Genomic DNA, 18,938 nt, shown 5'->3' with positions numbered 1-18,938 from the left:
GCTATCATCAATCAATGTTTTCTCAGACTGTAATACAGACATTCCTGAAAAGCCTTATAATTGTCCTATCAGACAAAAGTGAGATAAAAAAGGCTCTGGACAGGAGCGTTACATTCACTGCATGCAAGGATGTACCTCCACTTCAAGCATCAAAAAGTACTCAAACTCATTGCATTAAAAAAATGGTGTTTTAGTAATTTTGCTGCTAGACAGGTTTCTTCATGAGTATAGGGAAACCCCACACTAACTCAGATAAAAACTAGCTGGTATAGGGAATATTTTTGTAAGTCAATCTGCAAGCTTAAAAAATGACTACATAAATATAACAACACCAAATATGACAACCTTTTTCTCAGTGGAAATTCTCAAATTTAAGGGACTACAACCACATTACCTCACTCAGATAATAAAATGTAATTAAGGCATGCAAATGAATGAGGTACAAAATCAAAAATCAGATTCTGGGTATCGTCCTCCCTTTCCAAAGCTGTTTTCCAGATTTTACTTCTTCACCTTTCAGCTGCTTTTGTAATCACATTTCATTGCAGTGAAAATGCTTAAGCTGAAGTTGCAAAGTACAGCAATGATGTAGGCTGCAAAGTACTTAGGATTAGGAGACTGCCTGGAAGAGGAAGCAACATGATCATCAAGTGAGGTCAAGCAGGTACAACCCAACAGAACTCAGTAAACCAGTCTATTAATAACAAACCAAGGGGATAAGCAGCACTCACTCAATTCAGCTGCACCAGTATTACAGGGTTAGCAGGGGTAAAATACACAGATATGTATTTACAACTCTGAATTATTTCAATTTTTTTTCCTTCAGAAACAGCTCAAATTAGCAAACAGATTCAGTCTTCACAATCATATTGAATTAAAGTTCACTATCCATATGCAACAGGCTCTGTATTACTGTATCAGTTTTAGGTGCAGCTAGGTACATTTCGATTTACACTTCAACACTAATTTACAAGTGCATATAAAGCATTAAGATATGTTCTACACACAAAGGAATTGAAAATTAATTGTTAATAATAATCTTTTTCCAAATATTACTACAGTGAAGCAGAATGAATAGAATATTTACATGATTTAGCAAAAGGAAATTCCAATTTATATTATCAAATTGATATCCTTTGTTTTCATACCTATGTTTGGAACATAATAGACAGCAATAGATCTTTATACAACCACATTTCTACCAAGAACAAGACAAACAAGACCATACAGATACTAGTTATTGATCTGGCTGATAAATCTACACAATAACCATTGTGGGTATAGGTAACCATGGTTCACTGTCAAAACCCACCTGCTCTTTGCAGTTTAGTAGCCAGCACAGCAGTACTTTTTTGATATTTCAGTACTACAAGTGACCAGGTGAGAACAGAGGCCAACTTCACCTTCTCTAGGGCTTTCTCCAGAGCACTTTCAGGAGAAACCATTTCCATTTCTCTTTTACAGCTGGAACAGCCCAAGTGGGCAATATACTCCTGGAGAATCAGACAGGCTGAAGTAGGTCAACCCAAGCTTTCCCTGGTATAACAAAGCAGCAGGCAAATCAAGACTGAAGAAGAAACGCAGGACCCAGCATAAGATAAAGCTGCATGAATTTATCTACATACATTTATTTTTAAATTGTTTTCTGGACTACAGCAGATTAAAATAACTACAGTATCTCTACAGCAGCTCTGCTCTCTGTGGTCTTCACTTTCTCCTGCACTACCAAACCCAGATGGAACATACCAAGACTGCTCCAGTGTCATCCCACTGGTTGGGGGGAGAGAGGGATGAAAACTCAAATCATTTTTAGGGCTGGCAACTTTAACTTACTGCTTAGGTATATGATCAACTACAAAATCCTTCTGTCTTCTGGCACATAATCTCCCTAAGGATGCTTACTAAGTATCATTTTAACTCTTCCTCACTCAAGCTGTTTTTAATCTAAATACCAATGGGAAAATCCCAAAGAAAGATAACTAGATCACATGCTTCTTTAGAGGGCTTTCAGTTTTCCCATCATTTTCTCCATAATTTCAGAGGTACTGAACTCACAAGACTTGATTACAAACCCACTGAGTCCAGCTCTATGAGGCACTGTGCAGGGGAGCACTGGGGATGGCCACATGCAGTGGCTTCACCTCAACACACACTCCTAACCCCAGCACTACTACCAAGGTTTGTAAAGAAATTTTCAGAAGAAGCCCATATAGCTTTTCTCCAGTTCTTATGTCACAGAAACCTAAACATGGAGCTTTACATTTTTTTAATGTCTTTTACATGTAGGTCTTTGGTAAGGAGCAGTGATCTTATCCTGAATAATACAAGAGAAACAGGGAAGTTATTGTCAGGCCTGTGATAATCTTGAAATATTTTCATTCAGCTGCAACTAAACAAGTCATTCCAGACAAATACAGCTGGGCTCCAGAATCCTATGAGTATTTAAAGATAAGACAACCATAAAGAACAACACTAGGTTTTAAGAATTGTATATAAAATATTGAATTTATTAGTTTCATGAGCTACAAAAATCACATCAAAATTTCAGATCATATATACAGTAAAACTTTTCAGAATGGATCACTTACATTTAAAGATTAAGACATTTTTCACATAGAATTTAGTCTCTGCACCTAATTGAAACAGCTTTCACAGCTTCACACAGTACTGAGTAAATGGCTTTAAGATAAAAAATAAAATAAAAAAGTAAAATATAATACTCTTATCCTTTCTCATTTAAGTATTTGCATATGCTGCCATTTTTCATTTTGCAAACTATAAAGAACTTTTAAATAAAGCAAAGAAGTCTGTAAATTGCCATTTAAATTAAACACCTATAAAGTTTAAATCCATCATGAATGCAAGTTATTAAAAAGATATCAAAACTTTTCAGCAAAATGTCTGGACAAATACATTGGCAAGCTCTGGTTTTTGTCCACGTTCCATCAGCTTTCTCCCAAAAGGCGGAAGTATTTTCTGTCACCAGTCCATATGCATCAGTTTCAGGTTCTAAATTATTCAAGTAGAATGGAGATCAATTTTGCCACCACGTGTACGTTGAGGCTGTTTCCCAGAAGACGATAGCATTGCTTTACTGTTACCTTTTCAGGAAAACCTAAAACAAAAACATATAGTGCAACATCACTAGTCTGGGTTTGTTCCTACTTTTTAGTCTAATTTTTCTTTTCAGTGAACATTTCTTAGTGTAGTTATCACAAATTGCAGCAGGATTCACCCTCTCTCCAGCCCCCCACAAAATTCACAAAGTTACAAAACCAATTCACAAGCAATTAACTGGATTTATATCAGTTCTTCTATTATCAATACTGCCATCTATGAAGTTTCACAAGAAGCTTCAAAACATTCCTCTGTTGTGTAACTACTGCTGATCTACCTTCCCTTCAGAGAGCTCAAAACATCCAGCAGTCTCAGGGAGGGGCAGCAGCACTAAATCCCTGCACAACTGCTACTCTAGATAACATCCACAGAAGAACACGACCACAGCAGAAAGAAAATGTGACAATTCTGCAGATGGACTAAACTGTACTTCATAAGCTTTATATTGTACTTCCCACATGATCCCCTCTATCAGTTCAGTCAAATCACAAGTCTCTCAGTGCAATATACCACCCATACAGATTAAATGATGAGCAAGGCTTATTCAGTGAGTGATCAAGCAGTTGAACAATTTCCATGTAATTCAATGCTGACCCCATTAAACACACTCAGAAATACAGACAGCAGGAGATATGTCCTTCCCATAGTAAGTGCATGGCCTGGCAGAAAGGGAGAGCCAGTAAAAATGACACCAGCCCAGGTATTGTGAAAGAGCTGTGCTGTGTAGTGACGCCCAAGCTCCTGAGAGTGAAGCCCTTTTGAGCAGCCAGTTTGTCTGCTCTGTCCTTGTTTGCACTCTTACCTTACTCCAACTGTGAAAGGTAAAGTACATTTGCTTCAACCTGAGTGAAAGATGAACAGCAGTGGCGACTTAACTGTTAGGGTCATATAGTAAACTGCTGAAATTTGACCACGTTCAATTATTTCATCATTCCCTAAGAAGAAACATGCAACTTTGACTCAGAGGTCATCACCACCCCAATTAGCTCAGATGCACAAGCACACTGTGAGTTCAAGTAGTGGTATGTATGTTCCGAAATTTTCACAGCTGTTCAGAAAAAATTCTGTTCCAGAGAGAGCTCAGGAGAGAACGTGGTTGGACAGTTATTGAGCCAAGGGAGGCTCTGAGGAGGAGGTGGTGTCTGGGAGGAGTTGTTCCATCCTTCTCTGCCAGTTATTAATGCCTCGAATGTAGGCTGCTTTGGTAAACACATCTTCTGCCAGCTCCATCCACTCTGCCCAGCTTCCTGGCATTCACATTTGGGCAACCGTTCCTCTGTCTTTGGAACAATCATTTGCACTCCCACACACACTTCCTTAGATGGAGTTTTCACATTCCATCAATGAATAAGGTACAGAATAAAAGCATTTTAAAAGCACACATGAAAATAAATATGTATTTATGTACACACACATGCACTTACAGCCCAAGAAGCCTATCTGAATACTGAAAATGTCAGAATTTTTCCTTCTACCTTTTGGCAACCAAAAGCCAAGAATTAATTTTCAGAACACATGGTTTCCTTTATCCCAAACCTCCTCCCTCTGACTGTTAGCATTGTCTTGCTCTTTCTATCTTCTTGGCTCCAGAGTGGCCTACATCAGAAGGTCAGATTCAACAATACTCTCACTGCAGCATTTATGTCACACACAGTACCTGAGGACATTGAGGTCTTAACAGCACATACTTCCCCACCACGCTGGGTTTTGTTTCCTAAAAGCTTGCATGCATTGTTAATAAGAAAAATGGAAAACACATCCTGACACCACTCTCATGAAAGCAGGTCACAGGTGCAAGAACACTGTGTTCACTTTTAACGATATTGCTGTGGGACCCACCAGAGTGACTAAGACAAATTACTGCAGTATTTCATTGAACTACACTGCAATTACTATCTATACCTTTTGATGTTAAAAGCACAAATAAATCTGGTCATGTTAAGAGTGAATAATGACATTAGCTCTGGACCTCACATATTATAAAAGGCCATCAACTTCTTAAAATGCAGAACCATTTAGACAATCATGTTTCTTCTGATGATACTGTAGCGGCACTAGTAACAGCATCTGTTAAAAAGCTGCTCACAGTCTGTTCATATAGTTTTCAGCTTATAGTTTCCTCATGCTTCAGTTTCTTGGACCAATAATGTATTTACAGTGGGTACAATTCCAAGCTTCCTGGTTTTGCAAATTTCAGCCTCAATGTTGCTGTCACTATAGAACACAGTAGCAGAGAACTTTTATCACATTTTGCTCTGAAAATACCATATTTCACAATAATTACTTGAAGTTTAGCATAGGAGAAATGCTGTCAGGGCAACACCCTTTGCTGAAGCCATAAATATATCCACTTAAAAAAAAAAATCCAGAGCTTGCAAATTCTCAAAGGAAACTGAGATTATAGTACCTAAATTCACTAAAGATTTCTATCAGCCTAGAGTCAAATGACACTTTTTTTAAGCAGAAAGTGGGAAAAGTTTTAAACACAAAGAAATGTCAGACTTGTGACTCAGTGCAGGGGGAAATGCATGTTCTCTGACTCAGGAGTATATGCCAGAGGAAACCTCTGAATGAGAGTTAGGCTTCCTTTATGTGTCATCAAAGTTGGAAAAGCACTACAGAGAGAGAAGGGAACTGCACGGCAGTTATAATACTAACTGCCTTTTGCCTTATGGCAAAAGGCTACTCTCCATTGGAAGGTGGAATACCAAACAACAAAAGACAGGTCTGCTAAATGAACACATTGTACATGGTGATGATCTGGATGAGCCTCAAATTCAGAAGCCTGCTTTGTCTTCAGAGTTCAGTTCTGGTTTGCAAAAATATTGAACCTCACAGGTGTCTCTGCAGATGAACTCTGAACAGAAAGCAAGGTATCACTCCAAGCACTATGAAATTATAAAAGTCAAGTTTCACAAACTGATCACTCCAAAGAAGTGGAGTCTTTCTAACATAAATCTCTCCATTGTCTCAGTTCTCCCTTTGCAAAATACAACACATTAACCCTACTGCACCTCTCAGTAATGTTGCAGAGACTGATTAACAGTGGAAAAGCTCCAGGTGTATTTAAAAAAAGAGAAAATGGGCAATTTCGTGCTCAAGAGACCTTGAGCACCATGATAAACCTATACAAGCCCATTCCAGCTCTGTTAAGTTCAAATATCTTGTCATCAGTCTACATGAATATGAAACAGAGCTGTGCTAAGAGGCTGTCTGCAAATAGAACAGAACCATTAAAGACAAGAGGCCATGAAAAAAACATTGCATGTTGGTATGTAACAACACAGCACACACTTGCAAACTCAGAAACATGTAAGCTTAGTGCTGGCAGCTCTAGTTTCACTGTGCAACCTTGATAATGTTATCCAAATGTAGCAATTTTGAATATAACAAGTAATAAATAAAAAACAAACTACATCTGTGAAAGAAAGAAATACACAGAAACAAGTCACATTTCTCAGAACTCTAAGTCACTAAGGAAGTCAAAGCAAAAGATAACAAATTACTCAAGGTCAGTGCTGTCTTATTCTTTGAGCAATCTGGTCTAGTGGAAGGGGAAAAAGATGATCTTTAAGGTCTCTTCAAACACAAACTCTTCCATGATTCTGTGTATTCCTCTGTTGCTGAGTGACAATAAATTGATCTGATGTGATGTCAACAGGACAGTTTCTTAGCAGACAGTAACAGCTACACTTTCCTGTTTGCCCTTTTTAACAAGGAGAATTCTGATGAATTTACTTCAGGTTTAATTCTTGTTCATGTGTATCCAGTGTACTGATACTGCTGGGTCTTGTTCCTTGACTCCTTCCTCAAAAAAAACAACCACTTAGAAAATGAAGAAACTGACCAAGGGCTGCCTTCTCTAGAAAATAGAGATGGCTTAGTAAACTGGTTACTCCTCAACAAAGAAATATCTGTAGCATCTGAAATTCCCTGTCAGCAGCTGTACATGTGTGGAAGGGAGAAAGCAAGCAGTTCAAACACTGAGAACCACAGACTTCCTAAGCTAGCCTATGTTGATTACCACAGTTGTGAGTAATACTGACTGCTGAATAAATAGTTTCAACGTTAAACAAAGGTATTCCTTCACTGTGCTTCACTAACAGAGCATTTTGCATGCCAAAACCTTCTTCTTAGCTTATGAAGATAAACTTCATCACAGAAGCTGGCTCTTACAAAACATGAAAAAAACTAGTGGAATTTTAGAGACATTCAAAGTTAGCCAAACAACAAGAATCAATCAATCATAAGAACTGAGTGGTCTGAAAAAAAAATGCAAAATAAAGATTGGATTAGTCCCAGTAAAAAAAAAATATATATCTTGGCATTTCTGAAGAATAATGTAGAAGTGTGTATTTTGCAGCACATACCAAATTCCAAAGGGAATCCATGAAGATTTGCTATTTCTCTTGGGGTAAAGTACCTCAGTCTTAGTGTTGATAATTTTATAAGCTGCTCTTCTTCTGGTAATTCGTCAATGTGTTTAAACACTGATTCAAGCTATGAAAAATAATAAAACCAAGAAATATGACTGATGCAAGCCAGATATGCAAAATTTACAGTCACATCTTAATAGAATATTTCCTTAATTATCCAAGTGACAAAGACAATAGCATGTTTTGCTTGAAAGTGTCATTCGTACTCTGTTCTTGCAGACAATATCTCAACACACACACTTGCAAGAAAGAAATCAATATTGGCATGAGGATGTTCATCATTTCTTCCTCCAATTCCAAGCTATACCAATACTTAATGGGGCAAAGAATAAACATTTGTTAATGACAAAGGACAGTGACTCAAAATAACTCAGTAACAGACCATTCATACCAAATAAGCTGTGTGGATGCAGCTGTTTATTATTAATACTCTAGCTTTGAGATTATCCTGAGTCCCAGAGCTGCATTCCTCTTATGCTTAGAAATGCCCTATAATATTATTGAACAGCACAGAAGTGCAGGAGGAAAGGGTTGTGTACAACACAGACTTTGTGAAAAGTATCTTTGAATGCTGATTAACCAGTACATTTATTACCTTCCCCAATGCCTAAATACCACTTGGTCATGAGCTTAGCATCAATAGTAGAACTTTTCAAAACACTCTTCGCAGATAAATAATAATTTTGAAATTCAAACATGTTAAATATCTGACAATATTTCCTGAATTATATGCATACAAAAAACAGCTCTTGATTCACTGTACTGTAGGTTCTCCATAGAACTAGTAATTTTTAAGGTTTTCACATACCCTTGTGAAACCTCTGTATGACATGACAGATAGTAAAATAATAGGTACTCATATTCTCCTCACAGAGAGACACAGTTATAATTTTGGTCTAAACAAACTGCTGTCTAGGAACACAAAGTAATCCAATTGGAAACTCAGCTGCAATAAAATGTACATTTAAAAGATTTTTTCTTATAATATTCAGAATAACAAAGGAGAAGACAGAAAAAAACCCAAGCTTTGAAACAAGTCTCAAGTTTTAAAATAAGTAATTTTAATATGTTAGATCGCACACTTACCTGTACATCTACTGCTGTTTGCAGAACTGAGCCAGTCCCTTCTACATAGTGTCCATACCTAAACAACAACAATAACAAATTGATATTTGTATTTTCACTTGATTTCATGGCCTTGACAACTGCAAAGGTGCAGGGAGGTTACTTAGGTTCCTTAGCCTTGATGAACAAACAGCCTCCTGGACAGATATAGCAGAAACTCTTGTTATAAACTCTGCTAACCCTGGAGTGCAGTACCCTCTGAATGTGCTCTCTGGGAATGAGTCTGCCCTCAGTGCTCAAGGGTTTATCCACACTAGTGTCTTATACATGGCACCTACACAAAGCCAAGGAATTCAAGAATAGGAACACCAAAAAAAATCCCCATCTACATTGCCTAACCCAATTTTACATTCAGCAAAATGTGTTAAAGGTCAAATGGTCCCAGAGGTTCAAATTAGTACTCCTTATTAAAAGGAGGACCACTAGTGTGAGCCTCCAGATTTCATGTCAAAGCATTAGGAACAAAGTGGTTCAGTCAGGTTTAACTTCTGGTTGCTTGTAGATTTTCTACTGAAGGAAGGGTGATGGCCAGGCATCTATGCAGAGCAGAAGACAGAAATAAGAAGAAAAACAATTAAATCCAAGTAAATAGTAAGTAAACTTGAATTCTCAAATTCAGCTGTTCTGCATGCTTTGTGGTTGACTGCTTAACAACATGTTTACTCTGTAGTCTCTTCAAGGCTATCATTTAAATATAATCATGGGCTTTCAGAAACATGCTCTGTTGGTGTAACTATGGCAGTTTGAACATTCTGAACAGAAAGAGACTGAGTCAAGACAACAGATGTCTTTGTCCTGTGGAAGGACTTCAGAAGATCCCCTGCATTACAGGGATGTGGTCTGCATCAATTGTTAACAGACACTCTTCTCTAGTTTTATCTGTACAACTGTAAAGGAAATTATAAAGGTCTTTTGTTCCACTTGGGACCCATTCCTAAAGCATGGCACTAGTTATGTTTCAAGCCTCTCTAACTCCACAGCGAATGAAAGAATACTCTCCCTTCAGCACAGACACAATGACCCAGCATGGCTCAATCTTGAGTATTTCAACCTCAGCTGAAAAAGCTACAATTAGTTCTGCCAGTAACAGCCAGAGCAGCACTCATTTTAAAACAAAGTGGTTACAAATCTTCCTCAGGATTAGAACACCTAAACACTGTTACAGATTAAATACATGTGGAATCTGTTTTGTAAATATATCATCTTTAATTGGTTAGTTGCATTCTGCAAATTCCCTAACACAAAGTTTAACAATGTGATACACACAGCACTGAGGAATCCTCATCCTCTTATATAGCATCTGGTAATATTTCAGTTTACTATAACTGAGCCAAAATGAATAAATGGGGTAAAATTCAGAGTGGTATTGAAGTGTTTTATTGGGAAAAATAAATATTCCTGTCTAAATAACTGGCACTAGAGTACAGAACTCCACCCCCCGCAAAAAACAATACAGTTGGTGTCTGCATGCACTGAAGGCTGTCTGTGTGTATGCGTGCTGGTTTTTAATACAAATGTGGGCATATGGCTAATGTAATGTTAGCTGGATTTTTTTATTATTATTATTGAAGGTGCTGACTACAGAAAAGTTAACATTCCTACCTTAGACCCAGAACATAATTAAATTTTGTCACAGTAAAAAAATGACATATTGATTTTCTGGCAAATTTCATTACAAGTTTCATTACAAGTTACTATGAAAGAAGTTGGCTTAAGAAATTACAGTCTTCAATTTTCATCTGATTCAATATTCCCTGCCTCTTTTATTTCTGTAAGTTTGAAAAAAAATCTTTTCATTTCATACATGTATTTTTTCTGGGTATATTGTGTTGCAATATTTTGACTGACAGAAAGTAATTTCCACAAAGCAAGAAAACTCTTCTGTAATTGATATTTGCACTATTTTAAAAGATATCACTTCTCTTGTCAACAGCATATCAAAAATTTAAAGTATATCTGGAATTACTACATCTAGAGAAGTTAGATACTATTTTTATTTCCTCTGTCCTTTAAAATAGTCAATTTCCTTTTAAAACTTCAGCCACCACAAACACACTCCTAAGAGAAACCACGGTGGTGGTAGTCTCATGGAACTCAACAATCATTCACTAAGTGCCCAGGAAGTCAGGATCAGAAGGGCACACCGAATTACCTGCTTGATCTCTCATGCATTACAGGCCATTACATTTTGCTGTATACTCCACCAAAGCTTTTCAAATGACATACTCTGATATAGCAAAAATCACTGATGAGCTATCTGTGTTTAAAGTCCCTGAATTAGAAAGGACTAGAGAAGGCATATCCAGATTATTTCCATCACATGAACCTTGATAGAAATACCTGAAAACCAAAGAGAAAAGAGGGAAATTTTTCTCCCACTCTCAAAGCTGATGGTCAGCACAACTTACAAGAAAGACACCAGACAGGCACAACAACAGACAGATACTCTGTACTATCCAGAGTGCTGTTCCACCCCATTCAGGGGTCTTTTTCCTAGATCTCATGCTTCAGAGAAATATAAAAACAGAACTTCTGGAACAGATGCAGAAGGGACTTATTTTTGGCCTCAGAAAGTGACTTTAATGAGATGTAATTATAAACTCTCTTAATGAAGAGCTGTAAATGAGATGATTCCACTGAGAAACATGTTGGCAACCTTATTCCCCAAAGGCTCTTGGAAAACAGAACAAAGATGGTAGATCAGACAGAGCTACCACCACAACTACCTCCATATCAGCAGAAGGATAAGAGTCACCTTCCCCAGTGTCAGATTTCCTACCAAGTACAGAGACTTGATTTTAACTACTCAGGAGCGTCCTTGAGTGTGATTTTGATAAATATGACCACAAACTACTATGATGTATTTTAGTGAAACCACAAGTGGCCAATTACTTTTGATGACACTTAAGGCATACATAGACACATCAGACACCATTCTGGCTAAGGGTTTTTTTGACTAATTTAGTTAAGAAAGATATTCTGCAAGATGCTGACTCCTCCTCATCTCAAAAGAGTGAGGGCAGAAAAGGCACATACATATATATCAATGAGACCTGAGGGAAAGCCTTTCCCACTGCACAAATTTCAAACTTAGAAATTCTTTTTCTCCTTCTTTACTGTATAAAAGTTAAAAAAAACCTGCAGGAATTCTGTCAATCTGGCAGTCTAATTTCTCCTAATTAAAAAAAAAAAACGTTACAATTAGCTTTAACTCATCATCTAAGACATTTTATTGAAACACTCAGCAAACTCAAAAAACCAATCAAATTAGAAACATTTATCAGAATTAAAAATTCCCGCAAATTTTCAGGCTCCAACCAGAATGTTTCAATACAAATGCATTCAGTGGAAAAGCTCCTGACCAGGTGTCCATGGAGTTTCAGAACACTCACCAACTTCTAGAAGTCAAACTTAAAATTGCAAGGTACAAATCAGAAAACTACTAGACAGAAAAGCACTGATGTTCTGCTCCATCAAGTATGATTTGTAATGCACCAATCTAACTGGTTTCATGACAATCCACAGCTATTCTGATCTACATAGCTGAAAAATCCAAGAAATCAATAAAATGAACAGTGGAGACAGACTTAATGAGGAATGGATCTGTCATGCATGAGACTTTGTAACTTCATTGAGCAATATAAAGCAATTCATTAATGAATCAGCACTATACCAGTCTACTGGAACCATATTTCCGCAGGGATAATTAAGCTTCTGTGAAGGTCAACAACAAATGGCAACTGTCTTTTGTGAATGCCTTTTTGGAGTGGACACATGATGTTCTGCCAGACAGATTCTCATGTAGGCATTCCACTGGACCAGAAAGCACAATATATAAGGAGATTTCTTTCAAAGGCCTAGGATTTTTTGAAAAAACACCTATGATTTTACAGACACAAGCGAGAAAATACACCTAAATTTTCAGGACATGATTTAGCAAGATATCTTCTTGGCAACTTACCCTTTTGTAAAGCACGTGGATCTCCGGCAGGTGGGTTTAACAATGTCTAACAAGAGAGCATAGCGCAGTAAGGACTTTGGTGGTAAGAAATATTGACTCATTTCTTCATTTTCCTCTTCCAAGAAGTCTTTTAGCATTTGAATAGAGGAATCATTATCCTGATTATGTTTCCTTTCCATTTCTTCTACTGTTTCAAGCTTAAACAGAAAAGGCCCTTTTGGTAGACTCTTGCTGCTGGAATCTGGACCAATGTTTGGATCCAGATTCTTCTCCTCAGAGGACAAAGAAGAACTGGTTTCACCCACTTTGTCAGCGACTTTTTCCTTGAGTACACCTTCTGGATCCCGATCTGGGAATCTTGTCAATATCTAAGAAGAAATTGTGACAAAAATAAAATTAAAGAACTGTATTTAATAAACAACTTGACAGTCAACCACAAAGAGAGTAAGAATTCCTTCTGAGATGCTCACAATAACCTTTAGATGTCATTTTCATGAATATTTAAAAAGTAGTAGTATCAAGATTAGTTGACCTATTGGCAATGATGTCAGAACAGCCTCAAATAACTGCCTTTGCAGAAAGACCTTTCCAAGTGTGTAAAAAATATAGCAGTATGCTTGTTTTCTAGCCCACTATCAGGCTAGAAAACACATCTCCCAACTGTCTAAAGCCATCTAAGCCACAAATTTGCACATCAGTCCTTACAAAGCTCAATATCCAGGCTGAAAAAGGAGACAGAAGTTAACTTTTCTGTTGGACTCACTCACTCTTCTCCATTTATCAACACACAGCACTAAACTGAAAACTTAACCCTCACTCTTCATGAAATGAAGCAAACTGAAGTAACATGAATAGACTCACTTGACCAGGAGCTTGAAAGGAAAATGGTTCTTGTTGAAGTTTTGCAATTAGAAAATACCGCAGCCTGGAATTGGGAATGCCAAGCTGTAATCAAAATTCAGAAGCCTTTAGTCCATGTGATAGTAGAGAAAAAGTGATCTATAGCATCATACAAGTTATCTGCCATTAGATGCAGTAACAGAACTATGACATACTAATATATTTTATGACTTCAGACATATCAGTATTCACAGAATCAGAGACTCATAAAATGGTTTGTGTTGGAAGGGACCTTGAAGGTCATCTAGTTCCAAGCCCCCTGCTGTGGGCAAGGACACCTTCCATTAGACCAGGCCAGCTCAGAACTGGCCTTGAACACTTCCAGGGACGGGGCATCCGCAGCTTCTCTGCGCAACCTGCTCCAGTGCCTCACCACTCTCATCACAAAGAACTTCCTCCTGAATATAGCCTAAAACTACTCTTTAAGTTTGAATCCATTCCCCCTTATCCTGTTACTACAAACTCTTGTTAGCCCCTCTCTGTCTTCTAGTTTCCCATCAGGTACTGGAAGGCTGCAATTAAGTCACCCTGAAGCCTCCTTTTTTCCAGGGTATTCTCTAGGTATTAGTTGATAATATCTACACACTTGTAACTTCCATACCTAAGTACTTCCAAAGATCCAAGTGAGCAATTATTCTCTGCATCTCATGGTTTTGACCTTCTCTGTAAATGAATATGAATGTAAATAAAATTTTATGTGACACAAATGTAAAAATTCACATGCCTCACAATTTCTTGGGACAGGTACTACCTGTTTTCTGTTAAAAGCAAAAAAGTCTCTCTTTGCCTTTTTAAACAAGGAATGTAAGACACCTAACAATTAAATAAATCTATCACAATTGGTTTTCAAGCTACATTCTATTAGCTTCTCTCAAATATTATGGTACTTCACTGATTCCAGTTAGTCTTGCACAATCCGAAATCTCTCTCAAATTTTTTTCAGTTTCCAGGGTGACATGGAAACAAAGCTCCTCCTCCCACAAGAAACAGTCACATTTTCTGTGCTGGGAAATCCAGAGGCTCTGAAGCAATGAGGCTCCTGCAGGGAAAACCACCTTCCTGGTTACAGTGTAAATTCATGCCTTCTTAAAAATATCAAACGGTAGCAAAGCAATATGGGACTAGGATCTGAGCACAAACAGCAATACAACACTGGCATAAGCCAGTATGAGAAATCAGAAGTCATGTCAGTTGGTTTTCTCTTTCAAGTGTACCTCAGCTTCAGGCATGACTCTCTTTTCTAATACAGAATTTTCAAATGTTCTTGTACTCAGTACATTTTGAACAATTAAATAATGATAGAGCAATTTTAGTACTCACACAGGTTGGAGACAAGAGAAATTCCTGATATTTAAATCCACATGTTGCTAGTGTTTGCAAAAGTTCATTTCTGAAAGGAATTAAAAAGCAATTATTCCCTTCACCTAGTCTTCAGCCTCTTTTTTAATCCTAAATAAACACAGCTTAAATTCAACATCATATTTACCAAAGCATTCATTGAAATAATTGGACAGCAAATTATTGATATGTCATCCATTACTGAATTTGAGAGACAACATATAAAGTTCAGTGTTAGAGACTATTATACATTCAAAGGCACCTCACTCTTACTACAGTGCAAATGCCTCTTCAGAAACATCCTATCTCTAGGAAAGTAATTGTAGTGTGTCAACAAGGAAACTAATCAGAGGGGAAGATACTCTCTTTATTGAGATTCATAAAACAGGAGATTAAAATCACTACGAATAGCTCACTACTTCCTGCTGCTCCTATACACAGCACCAGTTAAACCTAACAAAAAGGCTAAATAGAGGGATGACAAAAATCAGTAGTTTTGATTATAAAAGTGAGGTGGGACAGTGCTTTATAAACAATGGAAAAAGACTGTAAGGGAAATAATCTTAAAAATACTTTTCTTCTGTATTCCATACAGACTGCCCTAGACTGGAACTATACAATAGACAGGAGCTGTGACCTGTACCCAGCATTGCATGTGAGACTTCATCCCAGGTGTCTTAAGAGAAAGTAAGTGTCCTAACTGGGGTGTTTTCTGCAGTACAGCTTGTTCCAAGCACTGGACAGCAAGGCCAAGCCTAAGGAATCCTGGGGGCTACAAGAGAAGACCTTGAACACTGAACCAGTTGAGCATGACTCCCAGCTGCCTGCCACATTCATTAAGAGCATGACAAACAGGGTGGCAGCTGGTGCTATAAGGAGTGCATGGAAAGATTCCACTCTGTTTCAGTGAGAACTGAGAAGAAAGATGGCAACTGTCTCCTGCTTTGGTCACAAGAGAGTCTTCCTGCTGATTAGGTAACTGTAGTGACACATTTCCTCTTCCACATTTCAGACAAAGACTAAATACAACCTTCTTACTGTATCTCTGGATGGCAGCTCTGAACCAGGGATAATCTACTAACAGTGCACTCAAGAAAGCCCCAAGACTATTCTGTGACCATAACACAAGATACCATGGGATCCTGTCATGAATAAGCCCCTGAAGCCTCTGATTGTTACACCTATTACTATTTTTCTTTTAAAACTAATTCTGACCTTTTCTAAAGCAAACATGATCATCAAATAAAATCAAATCAAATACTCATCAAATAAAACTAAAAATAAAATACTGTTGTATTTTTTCCACTTAGAGACACAACCAATTATTTAGCAAGCTCTTTTCACAACCTAAGATTTTAATTCCTGTCCCATCTCCAGCTATTTTGTTAACTCCAATTCTAGGAAATAAAAATCCCTTCTGAAGAATAAATCCCTTCTCCTTCTAAAAAATATATCCTTTTTGCAAACTAAAACCTGCATAAATTAAGTAGAGTTTACCTCGCAGAAGAGGATTCAAACCCTTTAACGTTTTCTAAAAGTAGGTATTTTGGAAGCTTCTGAAGCCTACAAGGAAAAAAAAGCAAATCAGTGTAACAAGATGTAAAGTACATTACATTCATCCACAGATCTGTTTAGCTAGTAGAAAGATCAAAGTATTCCCACATCATGCTAGCTGTTAAAGTTTAGCATCCTTGAAAAACCAACTGAATTAAAAATGTGGACTGCTGGTAAAAACCACAAACTCCACCTATGTTTGGATGAACACCTGTACCCTCTTGTACTCTATGCATGTACTTTTGAAAATGTTTATCACTTTTCATTTCCTAAAGCAGATTATTAAATAGATTCAGTGTATAATAGGAAATATAATTGTTGGGGGAAAGCCGGTTGCTACTTAGCCATAAAACTGTTGTTTTCAAGTGCTCATACTGGAAATCAAGGTCAAAATGTCACATAAACCTTACTGATAACACATCAGAAATCATATTTATTTAACTGGTTAAAGAAACACAACATATTTAGAGTTCAAACTGCAGATATTCTCAATTTTCTAAACTTGACTTTTTTATTTTGATGGGGAAGAAGGTGTCTCAGCTTTAGGATCAGTGCAAAGGTCTGGAAATAGGCACATTCCAAAACCAGCGTATTAAATCTCTGGAGAAAAGAGCATGCCCAAACTGTGCCAGGGACTGTTCCAGCAATTTAGAAGCATAGATGATTCAGACTCAAGTCTCTGAGAACATTCTGTAGCACTGATTAATTCTCTAAGACTAATGTAGACACACAATGTCAGTCACACACTGAGATCTCAGAACAACATACAGAAGTAGGATGTTAATGCCTGCAGACAGCAGCTTCATGCTTATTCAATTTAGTGACTTTGGACTTCCATTAGAGCAAATCACAGCAGAATTTGTTTCAGCACATTTTTAAATACCACCAATTAAAGACACATGAATTAAAAGAACCACTGTATCTCACAAGAAACTGGAAAATGTACAAGAAACTATGCCAAATTTAAAAATACTAAAAATAATAGGGAAAAGGTAATATTGGGCTGAAAAAAGCAGCATCAGCCAAATTCCTTGCAGAGGAATGGAGAATATATCTGCTGGTATATCTACCCACACTCTTCATCATTGACTACTATGAAACTTATTTTCAGCAATGAACCCAGAGCACAGCCTGAAATACCAGCACTCACAGGGGATTGACAGATCACAAGGCAAGTAATTACTGTACAAAGAGGAAGTGTTAAATACTTGGTAGGTATTAACATTAAAAATGTTTCTGTAAAAGCAGCATTTTGATGTTTTAGTATTGGATTTTGCTGGGTTATGGCTTGGACACAATAAACAGACAGTATCTGGACCACTTGGGTTGGACTTTGCTGGCTGGGTGCTCCAAGGATTTCCCATGTCTTTCCAGATCTTGAAACTGTCCTTTCCATTATCTCTAATATTTGTCATCCCAGGCTACCTCTGAATCTCATTTTAGTAATTCATTATAAATGACTGAACAGAAACGAAGTACATCTAAGGGATGAGAAATGATTTTATACTTTTCATAAACTGCATGCATACAGCAATTTAGAATGTAAACAGATCATTCCCATAATAAGAATTTCTTTTTTTGGGGCTGAAATACTCCATATTCAATCTCTCGCAAATGTATCATATTCAAAAAACACATAAGCACTATCTTAGTAAAACACAAATCCACTGGAACTGAGAAAGTCTACAGAAACCACCACGTTGAACCTTCTACTGACTACTTAGAGTAGGTGCTGCTTCAAGAACCCTCCCCAAGGAGATAAGGGACATTAGCTGTGTCTCCTGGGATGTTGAGATAAAAGTGAGACAGCCAAGCCCAAGCCCTTTGCATCATGATGATAAAAATTCAGGTCCTGGAGTGTCTAAAACTCTGGTTTTGAGAAGGAAAAGCTTCTGCTGTTTATCCAGCTAAGTCCACAGCAGCGGGCAATATTTCTGTATTAATGAACTACAATGTCCAAAAACAGCCAGCCTCTTAACTATGTTTCAGTTTAATGGAAAGGAATCCTGAGGTCAGGATGACTTTAAGGATATGTAGATACTGTTATTCTGACTAATTATTAACTTAATCAGTATCTGCCAGGTTTCATTTATCATTTTAACAGATCAGTTGGATACCTGTATTACATTTCTTGTTCCTCAAAAGAAATGCTTTGCAACTTCTAAACAACCCACATTCTCTCCCTAATTTTGTGTCTCTGACAGAAGCAGGGGAGTAATAATAACAATTCTTTTTTATCTAGGAATTGTCTAACTTACTGGGCTACAGAATCTGTGTTTTGTTCTGTGTTGTCTGCCACAGATTTCTTATGTATGGCCCTGCCAAGCCACTCAGCCCTTCTGTGTCATTGTTCTCTCTCTGCTCATGACAAAGGCAAAGACACAGTTCCATTTAATGCTGTTGGCTGCATAAAGTTTCTGGAACAAGGATGAAGACTCTTTTCTCTCAGTGCTAACATCACTTTGAAAGAAAGGCTTTTTTGTACTGGCTTCCTTCTGTGTTGAAAG

The 18,938-nt window shown here is 37.4% G+C and overlaps 1 protein-coding gene across 21 annotated transcripts in view; it reads right to left on the bottom strand.

Moving 5' to 3' along the window:
• Positions 1-2,486: 2,486 nt before the first annotated feature.
• The window catches only part of TRDMT1 (tRNA aspartic acid methyltransferase 1), a 41,381-nt gene continuing 24,929 nt past the window's right edge, over positions 2,487-18,938 (bottom strand). For 13 of the 21 annotated variants that reach the window (XM_085566019.1, XM_085566055.1, XM_085566030.1 and 10 more), the window contains 6 exons: positions 16,375-16,440; positions 14,860-14,929; positions 13,501-13,584; positions 12,640-13,007; positions 8,640-8,697; positions 2,487-7,617 (listed from right to left, as the gene is read on the bottom strand). In XM_085566019.1, coding sequence (XP_085422145.1) covers positions 7,354-7,617; positions 8,640-8,697; positions 12,640-13,007; positions 13,501-13,584; positions 14,860-14,929; positions 16,375-16,440 — 910 coding nt within the window. In that variant the 3' untranslated portion in view covers positions 2,487-7,353. The remainder of the gene's footprint in view (positions 7,618-8,639; positions 8,698-12,639; positions 13,008-13,500; positions 13,585-14,859; positions 14,930-16,374; positions 16,441-18,938) is intronic. The other 8 variants (XM_085566104.1, XM_085566091.1, XM_085566096.1 and 5 more) reach the window with 4 other exon arrangements.

This window comes from Lonchura striata, chromosome 2 (genome assembly GCF_050655825.1).
Source record: "Lonchura striata isolate lonStrDom1 chromosome 2, ASM5065582v1, whole genome shotgun sequence".
Taxonomy (NCBI): domain Eukaryota; kingdom Metazoa; phylum Chordata; class Aves; order Passeriformes; family Estrildidae; genus Lonchura; species Lonchura striata.
The sequence above is the reverse complement of the archived record's forward strand: the minus strand, read 5'-3'. Positions and strand labels throughout refer to the sequence as shown.